General features: G+C 35.0%; 2 protein-coding genes across 2 annotated transcripts; one reads left to right on the top strand and one right to left on the bottom strand.

Annotated features, from left to right (window-relative positions):
- Positions 1-6,638: 6,638 nt before the first annotated feature.
- On the bottom strand, positions 6,639-12,795 carry LOC144432734 (WD repeat-containing protein 82-like). Its single transcript, XM_078121008.1, has 8 exons — positions 12,493-12,795; positions 11,640-11,804; positions 11,225-11,324; positions 10,701-10,817; positions 10,094-10,249; positions 9,150-9,219; positions 8,645-8,787; positions 6,639-7,592 (listed from the first exon to the last, which is right to left on the bottom strand). The coding sequence occupies exons 1-8, from the start codon at positions 12,654-12,656 to the stop codon at positions 7,563-7,565; spliced, it is 945 nt and encodes a 314-aa protein (XP_077977134.1). The 5' UTR covers positions 12,657-12,795; the 3' UTR covers positions 6,639-7,562.
- Positions 12,796-13,513: 718 nt separating this feature from the next.
- Positions 13,514-17,014, top strand: LOC144432792 (glycerate kinase-like). Its single transcript, XM_078121412.1, has 4 exons — positions 13,514-13,806; positions 13,980-14,131; positions 15,283-15,458; positions 16,127-17,014. The coding sequence occupies exons 1-4, from the start codon at positions 13,514-13,516 to the stop codon at positions 17,012-17,014; spliced, it is 1,509 nt and encodes a 502-aa protein (XP_077977538.1).
- Positions 17,015-18,880: the final 1,866 nt, after the last annotated feature.

Raw genomic sequence — 18,880 nt, 5'->3', positions numbered from 1 at the left:
ATGATTTTACCATTCAGTGGCATTATTTCTTATTCCATCGTTTTATCATTGTTAGTTCATCATTATTTTATTATTATTTCATAATTATTTTATTATTTCATCATTATTTCATTCTTATTTGGTCATTATTTCATTCTTATGCCATTATTATATGACCATTATTTCATTCTTATTTCATTCTTATTTGGTCATGATTTCATTCTTATTTGGTCATGATTTTATTCTTATTTCATTCTTATTTGGAACATCGACAGGGACTCTGTTCCCATTTAATATTGATACATCATCTGCATCCCCGCGTGATGTTCCATCATCAGAGACTGGGCCATCGAGCTATCCAATCTGCTTAAAATCTGATGTAATCTACTTGGCATGATGATTTACCCCGTTTCCTATTAGTGAGCTTTCAGTAATTACAGGGGACGCAGGGGAAATCAAGCCTTTGGTCTGTGGCATAAAATGGTGGATATTGGTCCTGAGTGGTGGACAGTGGTCCAGAGTAATGTGGCCATTAGTCTAGACTTTTTGATATTGGTCCAAAGATATCGAACCAGAGTGCTTGCAATTGGTCTACAGTGGTTGTCACTGGTCCAGATTTTAATACAGAACACTGATCCAGAGTGATGGACTACAGTGGTAGACATTGTTGTAGTCTAGTTCCTATACAGCATCGTTACCATTTACACATTTACGTTTTAGTTAAGTTACATAGACCCAGAGTGATCAATCTTGCTCCAGAGCAATGGACATTGGTCTGGTCCCCGGTCATTGGTCAAGGATAGTCGATCTCAGTATAGAATGATGGACATTGGTGTCTTGTTGCAAATGATGTGATCTGTGACGTCGGCTATTAATGATTGTGTAATCTATGACCCATAGCACCATCTATGACATGTGGAATTAGTTACTATCATACAAAAAATAAATTGACAGCTGTTGTGTGAGCGAGTGCATATAAGACTTTAAACGTAGTGAACTTTGTGGGGTGCTATTGTTTAGTTCAATCAGAGACATCGCTCATCGATACAAGTTTGCCAGTTGATGCCTAACGTTGATGAAGTTGTATTTGGGTCATCATGTACCAGACGTCTGTCATCACCATCCTGCTATTTGTGGTTTTTAACAGCATAGGAGAAGGTTCCGTTAACCATGGCAGTTACAACGGCGTTGTCATTAGCACAAAATGTGTTAACTTTGTACTCACTGACATAGACTCGCAGAACATTCACCCAATACACAAACAAGGTGATTTTAATGGCGGTGTGAGTCACACACTACAAACTGTTCATTCCATTAAGACTTTGAATGAAACATTTACCAACCTCGTGGAGAAAGGGGCCAAAGTCGTCACATTTCGCCTAAATTTTCCACTCTACAATGGCGGTGACCCGATGGCAACACAAGGTTTTGGTTTATCTAAGTGGGTTTGGTTGTACGACGATTACAAAGAGATGTTTCTTAGTGTGGAACCACTACCCGATATATCACTCGGTGATTTGACAAACTCTATTGCCTTCCTTGATGTAACGTTCACAACGCATTCTCCAATTGAGGTGATCGCCAAGATGACAGAGATCTGCAAACTTCAATTGGCATTTCAAGTCATCGACCATATAATACATGGTATAACCATCAGCCATAAAGATGAAAGTTCTTTATGCCAGCCCGTTATCAAGGAACCAGGATTCCCGATTTATGAAAAATCCTATGGCGTGGTGACATACCGGTGTGCAAAGCTGTCTGAGTGTGAAACACATGACGACGGAAATCAAAATACTTGCTTTAACGAATTTCATAGAAATACTCCTAGAGTTATTCGCACGTTACTATGGATTTTTAATATGACTGTTACATATCTTCTCTTGCCACTTGGCTACATCTATTTCTTTCCTGCATTAACAGATATCTATAAAGTATTTAGCAATGATGTTGATAAGGTTAAACTTATTTTGCATGACACTTTCTTAATTTCAGATGATGAAAGCAGCCCCATTTCTATGAGACATATATTTCCAATAATGAAATTTCGACCATGTCATTCTTTGCCGCATAGTTTTTATTCAATTATACGACATATTTGGGTAGCCATAAGAGTATTCATTCACCTTTGTATTCTTTGTCCATCATTTATCTATGTTCAGATGATATTACATGACACGATTTTTTCTTACGAAAATAGAGTAGCCACAGAGTGGAGTGATTTAAATGGTAAAGATATCCACTGGACTGAATTTTTAGTTACCGCTCTGCAATATTTTGGAAAACAAAATTTGGTTACTATTATTATTCACGTTACTCTCGGTATCTTGGTAGTTATATGTGCAGCTCGGAGGAATTTGTTTTCTGTAAACTTTAGAATTGAATCTCACGAGCCAGAATTATCCACCTATCGTTATTATGCTATATATTTGGCAAGTGACTTATCGTCAATGGGGGAGAGTATAATGACCATCACACACGTGATCTTACAAAATCGGATTGTCGCAATTAAAAACTTGGTATTTTTTCTTCCACATATTAAACCTGCACATATAGCTAGGTATATGACAAAGCTAAGCAAATTAATTTTCTCTTCCACAAAAAACTTTTGTATCGCATTTGCATGCTTTATTTTTATGTTTATTCCGTCATTCCTTGTGTTAACTCTGGTGCAATGCTTTTTTCCCTTGATGTTGGTATTTGATGACCCATTTTACCCCATTATTACTGACAAATACAAAATTGCATATATTATCCTCGTTCTTATTCTGGGGTGTTCTTTATCTGTGGTTCAACAGCTATCAGTTGATATCATTAACTATACGACAGTTTTGTGTTCAATTTACATGACGAACAGTGCCGACAAACTAATTCAGTATATTCCGAACATTTTAATATTTTTTCTTATCTGTTCCTACTTGCATTCTGTTTATAGAAATGTGGTCAGTCACTATGTTGATATAAAACTGTTAATATTTGACTTAGTCCGAAGGTTTTACCCACAACGAGTGTATTGTTTCGTCACCGATGGTGACGTCACAAGCCTTATCTTTAAAGAAAATTCGAAAGGTGACGTATTGGTGGACAGTGACGTATTAATGTTCAGCGATGTCCCGTCGTATCCATATGAAAACACGTACAAAGACTGCTTAACCTCAGAGCTTTTCGACAAGGTTTGTGACGTCATAAGTCCAGTTTGGAAAAACGCTACATTTTCATTTGTTTACTTTCTAATTTGTTGTTTGTATTTGTACCTCATTTGGACCTTTTTTTTATTAGAGCACACAATATCAACCTCTTTAATGTTGTTGGTTTTAGGTATTTTTCCAAAGTACATGATTGATAGGAGAAAAGTATTTCAGAAAAGAATTTCACTTGATGCTGAAATGAAAGTTAAAGATATTCTAGAATCCTTTGCGTCAAAATATGTCATCTACCGTGGAGACAAAATACCACGTTCAGCTTTGATGAGAATGTCGTAAATATGTATTAAAATTTAGTCTATTCCTTTGTTGTTGTTTTTATTATAGTTTACATGTCTAGAGAATATATATTCATTTAGGACATTTTGTATAGTAAATATGTAAATTCCATGAAATCAGTTTCGTCACGTAAGTTTACAATAAATCGAGTTTCTTGTTAGAAAGCGGCATTACTTTGCTTGGATAAGTCTGACATCATTTCTGTGAGGGAAATATGAATGACTTGAGAGGCAGATGAAAAAGACGTTTGAGTCAAAGACTCAACAGAAAAAATAATTTCGCTAAACTAGCAATATCAAATTCTCGGATGTCAAGGATATAATACGGTAGTCGTAAAACACCGCCCCCTACGTTAACAAGGCTAACTGGCGTCACGGAACGTTCCAACAAGAACTTGAAGATTGTAAAGTGTTAAACCACTGAATGTGCACGCACGCATTTGTGTAGAAGGCCAAACCCGACTTTGTTTTCTAAACATGTCGGTATTTGTCGTATGTTTGCTATTTTTCCTGAAACAATTAGTTTACAGCTATACTGCCGAACATTATAACATTACTATAAAGAAATACGACATTTAATAGAAGAAAAATGGCGCCAATGGTGTTATAGCACAACTGTAAAGTTTTTAAAAATGTTTACCCACATGCTAGTTCATGCTTATCATGCTAGGTATAGGTGTTCATTTGCTGAATGATTATCCAGTTGCCTATCCAGCCCTGTTGTTATCTTGTTTGACATTTACACTGTGAGACACCCCCCCCCCCTCCGAATGAAAGTTTAAAACGTTATTTTGGTTAAATGGTGATCTTTAGGCACGGAGTCGATTTGGAAGCACCACCATATATGAAATAGTGAAATTGTACATTCGCCATGTTATGCATTTGTAATATGTATTGATTTTATAGCATTGTGCTTGCTGTTATGTTGTTGTATTTAACCATCGAGAAACCCTATGATACTTTCTAGCGTTCAAAAACAAGCACGGTTTTAACATGAAAGTAGAATCCCAAATAAATTATCGAAACGAAGTTTAAACGCCACACAGCTGTATCACAGACCAAAAGAAAAAAAACATCAAATTTTAAAATTTTAAAAGAAATACAAGTTGTAACACGATTTTACCGTTAATACTGGAAAATGTGAATTTTTTACATTTCAGTCGATGGTTAATATAATGTTTTATTTGCATATCAATAATCTCTTATATGACTCCATTGAAAATGAACCATGTTATCTCAGGGCGATGAAAATTCTGTCCATCCATCCACAGAATAGTATTTCCATAAATATATTGACTAAGTATAGCTGTCTTGTATGTACTAGATATAATTAGACACGAATATCGGCTAGGTCAATTGTTTTATCATGAACAGATACATATTACAGGTACGTGTATATGTCATCAGTACACATACTATAAGAACCTGATCGTCATGATCGAAGTGTGTTTAGATATTGACTTCGAAATGAACTTGGCCTCGACGTACAGCTTTTACACTTTTTGTCATATAACCTTAGCATTTGGGTGTTTGAGACACACACAATTCTTGTTTGAGACACACTGAATCCTGGTCATAAGACCTTAGCATTTGACGTTTTATGCTACAATTTACTCTAACACAGAACACATCAAAAGATGCGTTAGTCGGAGGTGACTTCTTCAAGGGCATCCTGCTTTTATTACACACTGTTACAATTTCGTGTGGTGTCTAAGACACACTAACTTCTGGTCTGTCGAACAGAGTAAATTGTTGACATTAGCTCTCAAATGCCGATTTCAACGTTGAAGAGAGCGCTCGAGCAGTCAGTAGACGTCTACTACGCGATGTTTTCGGTGACCATCCCGCTTTCCACGGATGTTTCTCGTGTCTCCTTTTTCGCCCCTCTTTCGCTGTGTCTTTTCGTAGAGTACGTACGTCCAGTGTCTACATCAAATTTTAAAAAGTGGTGTATGATACGCTCAAACTTCAATGATTCTTCTTCCAAATTAGATGGTACTCTGCCGTGATAGTAGTCCTGCTTGCATACGGAGTAAGTCGTCCCTTGAGCGAAACGCGTACACCGTCTGCGAGCATGACTACTGTGAAAGTGACTCTTCAGAATCGCAATATCACAATTTACGACCTGTTTTCTTGGTCGCGGTCCAATGGATGTTTCGCATCTCGTCGGCCATCTAGGTCCATGGAATCGTAAAAAGGGGGTACTTTTTCAGATCACCCTCCGAGAATATGGGTACGATGCCCCATTTCTCTCTCTCTCTCTCTCTCTCTCTCTCTCTCTCTCTCTCTCTCTCTCTCTCTCTCTCTCTCTCTCTCTCTCTCTCTCTCTCTCTCTCTCTCTCTCTCTCTCTCTCTCTCTCTCTCAGTGTAAGGATTAGGTGTCGTTGAAGGTATAGCTCTGGATTTATACACGACGTTGAGACTTGTCTTGGTGTTACTCTCTGGTCTATGGTATTACCATATAAATGACACAACTTAAGTCAAATCATTTGAAATTCCGTTAAAATATGCAGCTGGTCTTTTGAGATATACATTTGTATTACATGTTATCAAATGATTTGATAATGATATGGGTACATTGAAGCTAGAAGATCCATTTTGTAAAAATAAAACTATGGTTCAAAGTAAACAAATCTAAAAAAAATATAGTTCAAGCCACTTGTGTACCAGTCATTCTACACAATTCTGTACTGGTGGTAGGTAGCTAAATGCATGTAGGCCTTTCAACTTTGAAAATAAAGGCCAGGGTTGATTGTTCTTTAATACTTTACCAGAAAATTCAATACTTGCTGGTATCAGTCAGAACACTTTCATATTTCACTGTATGCCATAATCGTGGCCATCACAGTCATATAAAGAATTCTGTGTTTTTGACAACAACTAACCTTTGTGCATGGTTCAAAAAGATGTTTATCAAAGTTAATTAAAGCAGCATCAAGTCCCTGGAGAGTATACAATCCCTGCAGTATCAAGTAACACTACAAGGTGACCGATCTTACTATGTCTTTACTACAGCTTGGTTGACTGCATTACACAGCAACTCCACTAGTCTGTATAAACTTTGGGACACTGTGACAGAGCGCCCTCACACATCAGTCAACCCCTCTCAGGGCAGTGTGACACAACATATCTTAGCGTCAACTCCACCTATGGCTACCATACAAATTATTTCCTCTAACAATATATGTTTATTCTCATTTTTACAAAAGAAACAAAAGCTATTACAAAAACTTGTGTAATATAGAACACCTGTGTAACTTAACAGAGCATGTACGTACTTAGAATGTATAAATACTGAAGGTTGCATTATAACAATATGTATGCAATGTTTGGCAGTTTTCTTAAATACAACAAGTAGTAAAGAAAATATGATGGGGTGCTCACAACAATACTTCTGTTTGTAAAATGTGGATAAGTGTCATAAACTTGATTATTTCCATGTTTGGTAAACAACAAATATATCGATTAAAACAATAGATCTGATAGGAAAGTGGCATGCTTGTTAAAGATCTTTACACCAACCACATGGGAAGAAAAAGAACAAAAATATTGTAAGAAGTAAAAACTTTGAGGAGTGTTGTCTTTTTTTAAAATGTTTAGATCTGTATTGATAATAGAAAACCCAGAAGACAAGAAACTGTATTTCAACACAAATTTCAGTAGAGAGTATGAACTTTCTTCTAACTGTGCAAATGTCTATAGTTTTAACGTCCATGAGAAACCAACTTATCCAGGTGAGCGATTACAGTTGGTGAACAGCCATTCTTTCTTATAATCCAAACAGATTCCATCTTCATCATCTCCAATGTTTACATCGCTGTATAATTGTCAAAATATGCACATGTTGACATGTTCTCATCATACCGTATAGTAGGTTTTTATGTGGAGCTTGTATAATTTATTACACCATAAACTGTATACATGATTAGACACATAGATAAAAATGCATGATATGGAGAGTACAGTAGATGGACATGACATGACACTACAATACTGGAGTTGACACAACATGGCACACATATATATATAGGACATCAACATTCTACAATGATTTTATATACACTTTTGTAAAACACAGACAGTGGGGGAATGAATACCGTTGTTACTCTTCAATACTTGGCAACCAGAATTCCTGTCATTGAAAAACACAAGAAAGAATAAATCATTTTAAATGCATGATCCTTCTACAACATTTTCTTCCATCAAATAAGACATACAAGAATCAGTTTTATCTTTCAATTACTAGCACTAAAAAGTGTTGAAAGAACTCAGTGCAAATAGACAACTAATATAACAGAACCAATTGTCTCATTTCTTAATCCCCTTATATGAGTATACATATATGTGTCGCCCTTTGCCAAGTTTGGGGGTGCATTTTCTAGCCCTTTGGTGTAAAATGGGGTCTGGTTTTTCGAGTTGAAGAGTCTAAAATGGGGTCCACTTTCCATTAATTTTTATATTGCTTGATCTAAAATGTGGTCCATTGTCGTTTACTAAATCATAACTGCCATTAATTGCCCCAAAATGTTGCCTTCTAAGGAAAATTTGTTTAGGTCTAAACTTTCATCTTTTAAAAACCTGTAATGGTCTAAAATGGGGTGTTGAATTTTGGTCAAAGTGGGTCTAAAATGGGGCCTGGGGTTTCCAGCACTGGCGCATGGCCACACACCTGTACCAGACCTGGCCACTGGTACCGCCCCCGGGTATACAACCTGCTGTAAAATAGTTCTTTCGGGAGGGGGGCTTTTGTTTGTTCACAAAAAAATATGTTTGGGAAAACAAGATTAATATACATTATACACTACCATACTATTTTTTCATTTGAGTTAGTATACTATTTAAAACCAATGCATGTCTCTCTCGATTCTACATTTTACTATACCTGTTTGCTGCCCTCTATAGTTCCATATGAAGATCTCAACCTCTTTCCGTCAAAGATCTCAATTCTCTGTATGTCATGATATTACCATTAAATGCTATGCATATTTGTTGTAACATTTTCAACCTAACTGAATAATATTTCTTCTTGCATTGTGCACTGGGTGTTCACTACACATTTAAATATCTTTGTTGCAAGTCCTCTACACTTTTCAATTTCATTACTCGACACAATGTGATTCTGTAAGTATGTCATTTTGCAATGTCTGTCTATATGTGCTATATAGCACAAAACTAGCATCTTACCATATCATGTGATGTAGTGGCCAGCATCATATATTTAGGGTTGAACTGTACACACTGTGTAGGACCTCCATGTTTGGATTCTAATACTGCTGTTTTACTGCCATTCTCTGCATTCCATACATGAATCTTACCGTCTTGTGATCCTGTAAATCACATAGTAAATATTAACACACTGTTTCTGTTAAAGGGCCATATCAGATTTGGATTATAATTAGGATGAGAAAAAAAATTGACTGACAGAGCTATAGAAAAGGTCATTCCTGAAAAAAGAAGCTTTTTTTTAGAGTCTTGCACAGTTTTAGCATCAACAGAGAGAATTTTTTTTTGAGTCTTGTATTTTAGCAATTCTTTTGATTAGCTTATTTATTGATAAACTAATAACAAGAGATAAATTTGTTATATGGTTACAACTTTATAAGGATAAATTGTTGATGTAAGTATACTGTTTGACTGTAAAGTGTATCCACCACATCTTCATATCATGGCTTGACAGTAATAAACCTACCTGCAATCACAAACTGGGAATCTGGACTGAATGAAGCTTCTAATACTAGCCCTTCTGAATTCAAATGACCCTGAAATATAACATGGTGTAGGTGTTATGTACATTCCCCAAAGGTCTGTCTAAGCTCTGCAATCAAACAGAATTTGGTCCAGTCTATCTACTTCTTGACCTGACTAAAAATGAACAGCAATTCTCTGATGAGGATATGTTATCAAAACAAGGTATCATAAACTTTCAAGCAGTTACTGTTGTTGATATATCTAGTTGTTAAAACATACAATTTCTCATTAAGTAAAATCAAAATTCAGAATCTCAAGATCCTGAAGATTTCTAATTAAACCACATCCTGACAAGTATGACTTATAAGTTTATGAGTCACATTATAGATATAAAAAATGGGAAAGAAATGGAATGTGTGTTTACTTACATTTATGTATAAAGCACGTCAACATAGAACACTTTTACAAAGCATCAAATTACATTACATTACATTCTTGCTGAGTGTAATATTATTCACTTAAAACTGTATTGAGGTAATGTTTAATCAAGTGGCGAGGCATGACATCTGGTGACTAACTATTTGTCATGTCCTTCACTATTGTAACTTTTAGTGTCTGTAAGTGTACGTTTTAATATTTATACATCAGTGAAAATAAAGAAATACAATACAATACAATACAATACAATACAATCAGTGCAATAAGGTAGTATCTGCTATACATCTGTAATTAGTTTGTATAGCAGATACCATCTTATTGCACTGACAATTAGACTGTAAGATACGTCGTGACGTTTCGCCCTCACCGGCCTCCTCTCACACCAGGTGGCCGATGTTTGAGGGCGACCCCGTCACAGCGTACCTTACAGACTAACTGACAACGAAATGTAGATTACTTCTTTCTCTACTAAATTCCTACATTTGATCTGACAATGATATCACTCACCATAAAAGTCTGTAATGGATTGCCATTGAAAGCATCTATAAGTCTGATAACAGCACCATTTGTAGACAGAAGTACCATTTTACCATCAGCACTGAACTTTAACCCTGTCCATACACAATCTCTGTCTGGTTGTAAACGAAACGTTGTGAAGGGGCCCTGAAATGCAACGACAATGCACAGTATTGTATTAATTGTATATGTCGTTGTCAGAGATATATGCAAATGACTATTTGGATTTACTAGTGCATTTCATAATGAAATCCATACTGTCCCTTGCAAAGGTACAATAAGTAACTATGTAATAAATATATAATATTTAACTTAAAACATATAATAAGTATATAAGCTAGTACCTGTGTATGTGATAATCCATACTCGGATGTTTACACAGTATTCTACAGCTACAGATACAGATACTACACAGTCTCAATGTTTCCATCTAAGGGTTGTTACTAACATATGATAGACATCCCACTCTCATTACTATTATAATTTTTTTTATATTTCTCATCACTTATCATTATTGAAACAGACAAGGCAGTCATCCTTTGGAAAGTCCACATTGTGAGGTCATGGTGACATTATTGCATACCGTAGTCTAACTTACCTTGTCAAATGATCTGAGATCATATAGTTTAATCATTTCTGAATTAATACCAGCTCCAAATATGAGTCCTTCTGGATCAAATGAACACACTGGTCTACCCTGTAAGTGCATCAGACCCTGCAAACAAAAAAAGTACACAATGTTTATTGCTATTCAGTATTTTCTTGTGATTTGCTCTTTTTATTGAATTACGTGTATTCCCATTACTGTAGTTATTTTTAAACTATTACTCTTTTATCAAAGTCTTGTATAGTTTGCAATATCATAACCTATTTATGTTTTTGGGTTTTTTCTATCAATTTAATATAAAGTCCATAACTTTATGTCTTTGAGAGAACCCACTGAACAGCATTTGTGATCAAAGAAATACTGTATACTACTAGAGATCTTACCTGATAGTTTGGTGACCTCAGATCTCATAATCTGATAATCTAGTGAACCCGACCGAGAGAAACATAGTTTGGGGACCTAAGATCCCATAATCAAATAGTTTTATCTCGTGAACCCGAGAGAAATGTACTTACCTGACAGTTTGGTGACCTCAGATCCCATAATCTGATAGTTTTATCTAGCGAACCCGAGAGAAATGTATCATCAACTGGTGACATACTGAGACTAACAACTCTGAAAAGATAACAATCAAAATGTTTGCTTTAGACAATGCATTCCCCATACATGTAATGACCTCAGTCACTAAAAGACATCAACAGGTTTGTTTTATTATATTACCTAAATATACATGTATTATGTGCCATCTTGCCATTCAGGTAAGAATACCTTGGATAATTGCAAGTGAAGCTTTTTTTCTGTTTCTGTTGACTCAGTAATACTAATAAATATGACACTGTACTAACATATAATGAAGTACACTTCACTACCAGGTAATATAACTTTAATAATAGAAAATTTGACACAAAATATGATAAAAGAAAGACTTACTTTTTTGTGTGTCCATGGAAATACCTAATGTATTTGTTGTCATGTAACGATAGATACCTTATAGTATCATCTATTTTATTAGAGCTGTAAACCACTGTGTTGGCAGCATGTGTGTATCTTATCAAATCTACGCCATATTTTTTGCTGAATAACGTCCTCTTGGGTCTGCAAAAAAATAACAACAAAATTGTAACGCTAATTTCTTTAGGAGTATCTTTTCCATCAATGCAAGTGTTTATCACTATTTAAAGTGTTTCTTCTGCTTTTCATTGTCATCAAGTGGTTTGTCAAGAAACATTTACATCATAACATTATAACTACATTAACTAGTATCACCCCTTTTGAACTTGAAGAAATATTTTATGCAACCTACATGTATTTTGAAAATATTTTGATTTGTTGGTTTCAGCTTTCACATCATGTAGGATCCCCTACTGCCAGTACTGGTAACAGTCTACTTCTGAATTGAAAATTGTGCTTGTTATTTGGTCTTAGATTACAGTACAATATTTTATGTTTTGCCACACATTGGTAATGTATAGACTGAAAACACACCTAAGCCTAAGCTACTAATGATCTAACATTTCATTCCTATTTGAATTTCAAAACTTCTGTATACACTGTTGTGAGGTTCAGAGGATATATGCAGTTATAGAGTAGCTTAGGTGTGTTCCTTACTACATTCTTGTCTAAACAGCGGAACAGAACAAAACAGAACAGAACACTGAACAGAACAGATACCATATTGAGCCTTAGAAAGTCGCAATAATAGACAATGTTTATGTGTATGTATTACCACCACAACCCACACTGAGTCAGTCTGGTAGCTATATAAAGCAAAATTGTGACTTACTTTCCCTCTAGACAGTCGTATATTACGATCGAATCGTCATCACTGCTCGATACCAATGTGTCTCCATTCGATGCAAAATCAACGCTGTTTATTCGATCTGTGTTTTGATCTCTGAACATTTTCGCTACTCGAAAGCTTCGCATTACAACGTCTGTAAGTTTCATTTTGGCGATTTTAATATTCTTTTCACAAACACTGTTCTATAATGTTACCTCTGTGCTGACTGGATTGGGTAAATCCAGTCGTATGGCGGTATATTTTGTGTAAAAGAAATCCTATCGCCGATGTCCGTCCCCTCGTGTTAGTTTGCAAACATGAAGAAATAACGAACAAACAAAATAGGTTATAAGTACGCCACCAAGAGTTTGGAGGGGGAAATCGGATGACCTGAGTGACCTTGATAAACTCACGTCACAGGGGCGATCGCGATATGGGTTACTGTTTACATGGTCTTCCTCAACATGCAGCAAGTTTGGCGTTCAGTTTGTGAGCATAGAAATCATGTACAGGATAGTTCTGAAACAATTAATCAAGGACAGGTGTGATAAAAAGTTTTGATGTAGATCTGTACATTTTATTTACAACATGTATTATTATGTAAACTAAACTTATCATTAGCCAAGTCATTACATTTTGTAACTTGCAAGTCGCCAGGTGGGATTATTGTGGGCGTATTCGTTACATTCTTTTAAAATATTGCACACACAATCTACAATAATTTGTATTTTTTTGTATAATTATGATTAACTCATCCTCAGTGCCATGATTTACACCCCCCCCCCCCCATCATTGGTGTAAGGTATGCCTCATCAATATTTCCATTCAGATGTGTGTGTGTGTGTGTGTGTGTATATATATATATATATATATATATATATATATATATATATATATATATATATATATATATATATATATATATATATATATATATATATATAATTCCTCTCTCTCTCTCTCTCTCTCTCAAAGGCTATGGCAGTCTGCTGAGTTCAAGAAAAAAACTTTTCTTATAAACAAAATGTCAAGCTGTGGACAAGACTATAGACAAGATGCATTGAATGTATTCAATGCTGGCATACAGGCTGTACTACCACACAAAATGGTAAAGAACACACTCTGTATGGAAGGCAGCACTCTGAAAGTTAAAGATAATACATACAATGTCAACCACAATGTCCATGTAGTTGCATTTGGTAAGGCTGTCATTGGAATGGTACGTGCAACAGAAGACGTACTTGGAGACCATATTGTGGATGGTGTTGCTAGTGTTCCTGCTGGAATAACAGAAGCCCTAACTAAAGCAAATAAACTGTAAGTTGTATTTACAGAATTACAAGTGAACATTTCATCACATCTGCTATCAATAAAGTCAAGTTTCTTTTTCAGAAAATGTTTTACAAGGAAATATGTTTTGAATGCTTCAACCAAAGACTGATCAGTAAAATAAAGTTCATGTACATATTTATTTTAATTTTTTCTGCCAGTGATTTGTTACCAAAAGAACAGAGTCATGTAAGAATAGTAGAAGGAGCACCTGATAATTTACCTGATAGCGCAGCCTACCAAGCAGCTCAAGACATCCAGAGCTTAGCTCAGAGACTAACAGCTGAGGATTTACTAATAGTCCTTGTATCAGGTAATTGTATTTACCAATAATAAAATTGATGGTATTCATATTAAAGGGGAACATCACTTCATCAATTAAAGGTATTTTCATAAACTTTGGGTTCTAGAGAGTCATTTCATGATTTCACATCACATAATTTTCACTTGTTGCCAAGAAACTGTTTTCTCAGAATCACATTTTTTGCAATTTTTTACTCAAAATAAATCAGCTTGAAAATGGAATCATTTACTTCAGTAAATTCTCAATAATTACATGTAACAAAGGCAGATTTATCTAGTGTAAATCAATTAATTAACAATGAAGTGATCAGTTTTGCAAAATAGATATTATATATATATATACATATACTTGGAAATGTCAGGAAGATATATTGAGTTAAAAATCAACATGTACAGTAAACTTTGTAAGTTGCTATCATTGTCAAGATTGATAATAATCACAGGGAGAAGTTCTTACTTTTCCTGACCCTCATCATTCAAACATTGTAAATGTAGTACGGGTACAGATGTGTGATACACTCATACCTTCATATATCTCATACATGAATACTACAATAGTAGTTACATCCACTGTTCTCATATGGGAGATACAATATACCTATTGCTACTAGAAAATGTCTTGTGTGTGACATTAATGGAACAGAAGATGAGATACATTTTTTACTGAATTGTAAACTTTACACAAAAGAAAGGAAGACTCCTGAATATCATTTAAATAGCTCTCCTAATACACTAACACTAACAGATCGAGGGAAATATGTTCACCTTATGAGTTGTAAAGACGTAATATCATATCTGATCTTGCTGGATACATTCATAACTACTTTCAACAAAGAGAGCAAAGCTTGAAATCAGCTGCCTCAATATGAAAATTTTATATGCTCCCACAATACATCTGGATGGACTTGACATCCTCCCGCAATACATCTGGATGGACTTGACATCCTCCCACAATACATCTGGATGAACTTAGTGTAGTCATATAAAACAGATTTGTTTTCCTTTGACCTTGTGTATGTCTGTCAGACATTCTGTGTATGCTTTTGATATATATCTAACTAGTACTTATTTTGTTGTTTTTTATGTGTCATTCAATACCTCTGAGAGGGCAAGATATGAATAAAGCTATTAATACATATGTTTATGTTTTCTCTTACCAAGGTGGAGGGTCAGCCTTGCTACCATCACCTGTACCACCTATAACTCTACAAGAGAAATACCAAGTAGCCAAGGTGTTGGGTTCCAAAGGTGCTAATATCAATGAATTGAACACTATTAGAAAGAACATATCTACATTGAAGGGAGGTGGTCTGGCTGTAGCAGCATATCCAGCCAAGGTAAGTAAGTAAGTTGGAAAGCAGCATCCTGTGAAAATTAATTTACAAGTACTGCAGAGTAAATGAAAGTAAAGTAAGGAAATAGTAACAGAGTTATGTAAAATGCAATATCCTGACTGTCACATACTGGTGTGCAAGCAAATTGAGTAAAAAATTTCATCTCCTTTGTTTTTTTAAAATGTTAATACTTTTTTACATATTGTTGGATCGGAATTAGCCACATTGCTATCAATAGTGTGTTTGCTTGATTTGTTTGAATAGTCAATGGGCAATGTTAATTTTGCTCTCATGAATCTCATTGTTACTAGGTCAAGGGAAAACTGGGAAGATATAATTTTTCAGTAAGAAGGTGAAACTTTGAAAAAGATAACTATTTGTATCAAAATTAGGGAGTTATTGGTTGGATTTAGCTAGAGATAAGAACAGGGTTAGACTCCCTAGCATAGTCATGATTTATATTGACTGCATGGCAAGAATGTAAAACAGTAGACAACTGTAAAATAGATATGTATTTGTATTTAAGTTAGGGAGTTATTAGGTTAGGGTAAGGCTGGGGTAGGAATATATACTCCCCTAGCATAAACCTGCCATTTGTAGGATAGTCCAGGAATAGCCACAGTTCTGTATTTGCATGATTTTTATTGCTTTTCTTTGTACACTATCTACAGGTGATTACATTGATTCTATCTGATATCATTGGTGACTTGATAGGTTTGATTGCAAGTGGACCAACTATAGTCAATGACTCAACTCATCAAGATTGTCTTGATATATTTAACAAGTATCATGCAAGTGATGCCATCCCACAGTCAGTCAACAACTACTTGAAGACCAAGGATGACAAACTAGGTGACACAACAAGTGATTTCTCACATGTACAGAATGTCATAGTTGGTAGTAATCGCTTTGCTGTCTCTGCTGCCGTCAGTGAGGCTGAAAATCATGGCTATTTTCCAGCTGTATTTTCAACATGCATAAACGGAGAAGCACAAGAAGTTGGTGATTTGTTTGCACACATCTCAGTACTAATCTACTATATGTATGAAGGTTGTGATTCCAAATCTGATGCATTCATTAATCTTCTGAAAGAAAAGTTTGAAAGACACATAAATGACATTCTTAGACTAAAGGAAGTTATCAGGCACGCCATACAAGCTAACAAAGCTATTGCAGTAATTACAGCCGGGGAAACTACTGTTACTGTCAAGGGAGACGGCAAAGGTGGCAGAAATCAAGAACTTTCTCTTGCTGCTGCTATATCTATGAATGCAATGGCAGAATATGAAAACATTGAAAAGAAGGGCTACAACGTTACACTCCTTAGTGGTGGCACAGATGGACAAGATGGCCCCACTGATGCTGCAGGTGCATTGGCTTATCCAAGTCAGGTGACAAAGGCCAGGGAAGCTGGATTACATGCAGAGCAGTATTTGCATAATAATGATTCTTATCATTTCTATGAGAAATTTGATGAGGGAAGAAATCTCATTATTACTGGACTAACAGGAACAAACGTTATGGATTTGAAAATTTTATTAATCAGCCCACCACAGTGATAGTCAGCATCAAAGGCCAGAAGTACACGTATTGTATAGATATTGTAAATGCAGAAATTATGTGAAAAATAGGCAATGAATATACCATTATATACTAGAAATAAATAAGGTGGTAAAATACAAAAGTTATTCTGAGGGGCACCTTTTTACTCGATACATGTATTAGTTCTACGTGGGTATTCTATGGCATCATGATGCTGACATACGAGTTGATATCAACCCTTATCATTAGTCTTAATATGATTGTAGTCTGGTACATGAATCAGGTGATTCTAATATGGAAACTGACATCATCTATAAACGTAACACATCATCTCAGATCTGCTATTGAATTTTTGTGATTTGTACAACTAAGTACTGTATACAGTATAGTATTTGTGAGGAGGAGATATAGCAAGATAAAGATACAGGAAAAATGCTTGACTTTATGTACCATGAAGTCACTAAATAGTGCTGTCCCCAAAATATATTAAAACAAGAAGTTTGTATGCCATGGGGAATATTTTTAGTCAGTGTACAATCCTGTGTATTCTGATGTATTTCATTAAACCTTTGTTTCAAAACACAAACTGTAAAATTGTTATCTGAACTTTTCAACTGTGCACAATCCTGTCTATTCTTCTAATTGTATTCAATATTTCATCAGAATATTCAAGAGTTTTCATTATACACTACGTAAAATGGTTTAGTAAAATGGTTTTAGTAAATGAGAGAATAGAATATACATAGTCTTTTCTTAGAACAACACAATCAAAGTTGACCTTATTTCCCACCCTTAAATTAAATGAGTAAATATGTAAAATATTGTAAATCTAGATATTTTCACTACTAGAAAATTTTGTGATTTTCAGTCTTTAGCTGGTTCACAAAGACTATTTTTTTTAACTGCCTTAACTGCCATGGATTGTATGCTCCCCGGGGAGTTAAGGAAGACTAAAGGGCCGTTGTGCCGTTCTGATCTGAGCCAGGGGTAATAATTGTAAAGCGCTTTGAGCACAGAGTGGGAAAGTGCTATATAAGAACCCAACATTATTATTATTATTAATTGGTACATTGTGTTCATGTACAAAAAGGCATTTTAGTCTCTACTTATTTTCACATGTTTGTTTCTTCAGCGAAATAAGAGAAAATTTCCAGGTTTACAATATATCATGGGGAAGGGCAAAAGAATATCTCTCTGACAGAATATATGCATTGCAGGAAAATCATATCTTCAGCAGTTAGTACGAATTATAGGCTAGATTCTATCTACAGCTGTATTGCATGCACACACACACACACACACACATAATTTATATAAATTTTATTTTTCAAAAGTGAACAATACAATCCTGTCATGACAATGAATTTTAATGAATAAATACCTTGCCTGATGTACAAAAATGGAAGCCTTATTCACACTGACATTCACTAATAATATTAATATCACCTTGTGTTACATGAGGTATGTTGACATTTTCATCCATAATCACAATATTGTTACAGAAAACACAAAGATGATAAAGGGTAAGTAGATATATGAATAAGCCTCCATTTTATTTACCATATACACATGTATTATGTTTTAAATAAGTTATAAAATATGCACAAAAACACTGGTCTGAAGTTAGATGATGGGAAGTTCAATTACTGAAAAAACCTTATCATCAGTTAATGTTGGTCTTTGAAGCATACAGTGACATTGCATGTACACAGTCACTTGTACAGATATGACAAAATATATTCACATCAATAACTACATGTACACAAAATCTAGACCTATGACAAAGTGGGCATGATATCATATGAGAACATCACTTTATATTAGACTTGCAGATAAAGCATGTATCATGTTCTGAAAAAGTCTGCAAGATTTGCCACGTTGGG

Source organism: Glandiceps talaboti, chromosome 1, assembly GCF_964340395.1.
Source record: "Glandiceps talaboti chromosome 1, keGlaTala1.1, whole genome shotgun sequence".
In the NCBI taxonomy this organism is placed as follows: domain Eukaryota; kingdom Metazoa; phylum Hemichordata; class Enteropneusta; family Spengelidae; genus Glandiceps; species Glandiceps talaboti.
The sequence above is the reverse complement of the archived record's forward strand: the minus strand, read 5'-3'. Positions and strand labels throughout refer to the sequence as shown.